The sequence below is a fragment of the Hipposideros armiger genome, unplaced genomic scaffold (genome assembly GCF_001890085.2).
Source record: "Hipposideros armiger isolate ML-2016 unplaced genomic scaffold, ASM189008v1 scaffold_85, whole genome shotgun sequence".
Taxonomy (NCBI): domain Eukaryota; kingdom Metazoa; phylum Chordata; class Mammalia; order Chiroptera; family Hipposideridae; genus Hipposideros; species Hipposideros armiger.
The window spans coordinates 41179-45884 of NW_017731435.1; the positions used below are offsets into that span (position 1 = coordinate 41179).

The window sequence follows — 4706 nt, forward strand, 5'->3', positions numbered from 1 at the left end:
CAGAACTGCACAATTATATCCTCATTTGCATCTATACCGACCAATCAGAAAGCATGATACTGACCAATCTGAACTGCATGGTTAGGACCAATCAGAAATGTACAATATGGAAATGTGATTTGCATAAAATGGACCATATTGGGTTTCTGGGTGGGAAGTTTCTGTAAAAGATGGCCTTGAGGGCCGGCCAAGTGGCGCGATGGTTAAGAACTGGCTTGGGACACCAGAGGGCCCTGGTTCGGATCCCACATATGAGGGCCAGTGACACTGCCCTCCACAGCTAAGATGCTGAACAACAGCTCAGCCTGGAGCTGGGNTCATTACTTTTCTATGGGTTCCAGGCAGGTAGTATAGATAGGTTGAAAAAACATTATAAATCTACAGAGAGAGAGAGAGAGAGAGAGAGATCTTTATATATACACACACACACACACGCACAGGACGCAGCATACTTTTGTGGACTGGACTAATAAGTTTCTCTAAACCTAAATGTACGGCTGTCAGTATTGTATTGTCTATAGTATCTGGGCCCACGGTGTCTTTCGGGGCGCTCCTCTGTTAGGCGCTGTGTGTTCTGTGGGGAAAGTGAACACGGACGCGCGTGTGACTGATGTTACAGAGTGGAACGCTAAGCGTCCGGGGCAGCGAGGGGGCGCGGGCGCCCACAGGAGGGCGCTCCGGGCCGGAGCCCCGCGCCCTGCAGGCCTGTCCGTCCTCCCGCCCGGGTTTCCCGCGCGGACGGCCGTGCGGACGGCGGGCACAGACGCGCGACCGGAGCGGCGCGTCACCTGCAGCCAGCGGGTGCCCAGCAGGTAGAAGTTCTCGTGCACCATCCGCCGCAGCCGCAGGCCCGACTCGTCGCCGTAGCCGAAGCGCCGGCCGAACAGGATGCTGGCGATGATGTTGCAGGGGGCGCCGCTGATGAGGAAGGTGGGGTCGAAGGGCCGGCCTGGAAAACAGGTGACGGGGGGGGCGGTCTGCGGGCGAACACGCAGCCGCGCCTGGGAGGACGCGCCCCGAAACCGCGACGATGCCCGAGACGTGTTCGCCTTCCGGTCATTCGCGGAGCCGCGGAGCGGAGCCCGAGGGCGAGCGCTCAGATATTATTTGAATTTCATTTCTTCACATGTNAACTCTTACCCAACACACCACTCGGCTGGCCCAAGTAGATATTTTCAACTATTCTATTTTAATTCCATAGTTTTTTTGAAAACTATGTATTCATATAGATTACATTGTAGTGCACTATACTATACTACATAACTTCCCATGCAATATACCACTCCACCCTAACTCTCAGGAAATTTAATTTCAGAATACTAGTTTTCAGTTTGTTCCAATATTTTCTCGTTTTGTAAATCAATTGCATTAATATTCACACGCCTTCTCAAGTGAATGTCTACCCTGAAATATGCACTTTACTAGCCTCTGCACCTGTTACTTCTGCACTACGCCTGGTCCCTCCTCTCCTGGGGTCCTGCTGCTGGGCGACTCAAGTCTTCTGTCCTTAAACAAGTTTCTAGGAGAAAATGGGCTGCAAGCACGTCTCCCCTCAATACAAGTGCTGGGCCTCGGTGCTCCTGCTCCACCAGCCCAGTTCTCTGCAGTGGCAAATCCTGTGGGATGACATTTTCTGACAGGGCCACTGGGCAGGCTCATGTCTCTCCTGCATACCCAAAAGAAGGTGAGCTCTTTAAGGCGCAGCTCAGGAGCCATAACTCCTGAGGAGTGGCCCTTTTCTGGGCACCCAGACAGCTGCAGGGAAGCACGGAGGGCGTGGAGTGGGGGTGGAGTTGAGAACGCACTCAGAAGACTTGATTTGAGGAATCTCTCCTGGAAATTTCCTATTATTTTGTGTGGTGAAAGGGTAGCAAACCCCAAAAGAGAAATTTGGGCAGACAAGTCTGTCGTATTTAATGAGTTCTTGGTTAAAAATAATGACCTTGACAAATGCCCAAAATCTTTTCCAAGTAAAACAAGAGCAGAGGACACAACATAGCAGTGTCCAAAGGGCAGGGCAGCTTGGCCCAGGGACAGTTTCCACATCAAAGGGACCACAGGTTACATGTGTGCTTCCTCATTGGTCACTTGGCTCTGCCTCAGAGCTGTCGGGTAAGATTCTGGGAGCAAGCCACACTGTTTGCCTACGTGCAAAAGCGTTAGCCCCTCTGGGTGGAGGCAGGACCCTCCCGAGCTCTGGATGGCGGCCTCCAGCTCACCAAGACTCCAGGAGATGCCAGTTGGTCGGCTAAAAATAAAAGACCTTTCAAAGCAAGAGGCAACAAGCATTTATTGAGACTCAAAACAAATTAGCTACTCGGGAAGCACCGATTCAAGCAGAAGTCCAAAGTGTGTTCCCATTAGGAAACAGAGGCAGCGGGTATTTACTGCCGCGTCCAGCGCAGCTAGTTGAATGGGCCAGAGTGGGGGCGATGGAGGATTAAGAAAAGATAGACAAAGAAGCAGTTGAAAGTGGGGGCTAGGTGGACATCTGTCTCTTGATGGGAGGGCAGTGACCCAGTCGAGCAGCCGTGGTTTACTTACTCTATTTCCCCATGTATAAGACGCACCCTTTTTCAAAAAATTTGGGGTCTAAAAACTGGGTGCAAGTAAAAAACCTACAACAATGAGTGCAAAAACAAGCACAAAAAAAGCAGGAAATGCAAGGAAGAAAATCTACAACCACTGTATAAGATGTACCCAGTATATAGCCTTGCTTATGCCAGGGCAAGGAAGGGGAGGCAATGGCCTTGGGCAGAGGATGTTCCCTGATGTTTGCAACCAATGTTGCAACAAATGTATCAGACCCAGGATGTTTTATCTCCAGGGTAAGGAAACCACCTCTGTATGCTGAGATGCTGTGTCAGCCCTGCCAAAACACAGCCAGAGAATGTGCCTTGCACCAACCTCTCCTTTACAGCTCCGGAAGGTGGTCTTGGTCTCCGGCAATTTATGAGAAGAGGAGGGGACAATGACATCCACAGAAAGAAGGCGCTGCTGTTGGTGCAGATAACATGACACAGTGACACTGATTCTAAACAGTGTTTTCAATTTTCAGCCTGGTTGTCATCAGTCCTGTAGTCTTATCATCTGCTTTCTTGTTGTCTTTGCAAACAGTTCTGTGGGACAGCAGGTTGCTTTAGGCCCCGTCCTAAGGTTACTTTGTCCTGTTTTAACATCTGAAGGTTTGAGGAGTAAGACATGCCAGGAGGTTCCTCTGGGACGGCAGCTCCAGCTCCATTTGAAGCGGCTCCTTTCATACTTTTTTTTTTTTTACACAGCCCATCAGTGCTGTTGGGCTTGGCAGACGAAGGGTGGCAAATGACTCGTTAGGGAAATGCAAATTAAAATCACATTGCAACACCACGACACACCTATTAGAAAGGCGAAAATGCTTCCTTATGTATTATGTAGGTAGTAATGCTACCTAACTGCTTGGCAACTTCCCTTCCAACTACATCTTGTGTCATGTCCCACAGCTTCCCTCCACAGGTAATTTTGCTTCTAATATTCTCTGACTTTCTTTAAATGATTTTCTATTGCATAATTGCTCTTATTTTTGAATTTCAAAAAGGGATTTCATAGCACGTATATTCTAAGGCCTGAATTTTTTACTCATTGTTACCTCTGGGCGCCCAGTGTGACATGTGGCAGGGCATTGATTACGTGCCTTGCCTGCTGTCCTGTTAGATCACTCTCAAGTTCTTGGTGTCACACAGTGTTGCTCAGAAACACTCTCAGGCATCTTTCCTGGAACACCTTTCAAGAGCGTGTGTAGGTCAGGTGTGTGCGTGGCAACGTGACACACGACACCGTATTATTTCTCGAGTGTCTGGAACCCTTTCCACTCTGACCAGTGTGTCAACATGGTCCTGGATGGTGCACACTCTCCAACACTTAATACTAGTAGGTTTCTTAATTTTTGCCCATCTAGTGCTATAAATTATATCTAATTGTGGCCCCAATTTGCATTTCCCTGATTATGAATGAATGAAATGTAGAATCTCTTTATAGATGTTTATTCATCAAAATTGTATCCTCTTCCATAAAACCCCTGCTCATGTATTTAGCTCATTTCTTAGGGTTTCTGTCTTTTCTCTTTGTTTGTAGGAAAGCTTCATCTATCTGGTTAATAATCCTTTTCCAGCTTCATGTGTTGTAAGGGTTTTTTCCACTCTTTGGGATAATTTTTCTCAGTATTTGTGGGGGTTTTTGTTTGTTTGTTTGTTTGTTTGTTTTGGATAGATACTTTAAAATTATCAGACTTTTATTTTGGGGTTAGCACTGTTTTGGGGTTTAAGAAAACTTTTTTTTTTAACCACAGAGAGATTAGAAAGATAGTTGCCTGTTTTAAAATTTTATCTTTCACATTTACATCTTAAATACATGTGGAATGAATTCTTTGTGGTAGGACTAAGGATACAATCAATTTTCCCAGACAGATATGAGCTGTCCCAGGGCCAGTAAGTAGGCCGAGGGCCTGGGACAGCGCACATGCTGCCCGTGAGCGACCGCTCTGTCTGTGGTGACACCAGCCAGGAACCAGGGCAGCACACACGCACTTTGTGAGGCTGTGATTTCCAAACACATGAGCCTTTTTCCAGTAATTCACTTGGATTATGTTTTTTAAAAATATTAGCCCAGGGCCAGCCGAGTGGCATGTTGGTTAGGAGTTGGCTTGGGACACCAGCTCTGAGGAGCAGGGC

At 47.7% G+C, this 4706-nt stretch overlaps 1 protein-coding gene across 1 annotated transcript in view; it reads right to left on the reverse strand.

Annotated features, from left to right (window-relative positions):
- Nucleotides 1–300: 300 nt before the first annotated feature.
- Nucleotides 301–4706, reverse strand: part of SCART1 (scavenger receptor family member expressed on T cells 1) — a 48223-nt gene continuing 43817 nt past the window's right edge. Inside the window, exons 13-14 of the mRNA XM_019644071.1 lie at nt 789–1095; nt 301–378 (exon numbers count right to left, since the gene is read on the reverse strand). Of these exons, the coding sequence (XP_019499616.1) occupies nt 301–378; nt 789–1095 (385 nt within the window). The remainder of the gene's footprint in view (nt 379–788; nt 1096–4706) is intronic.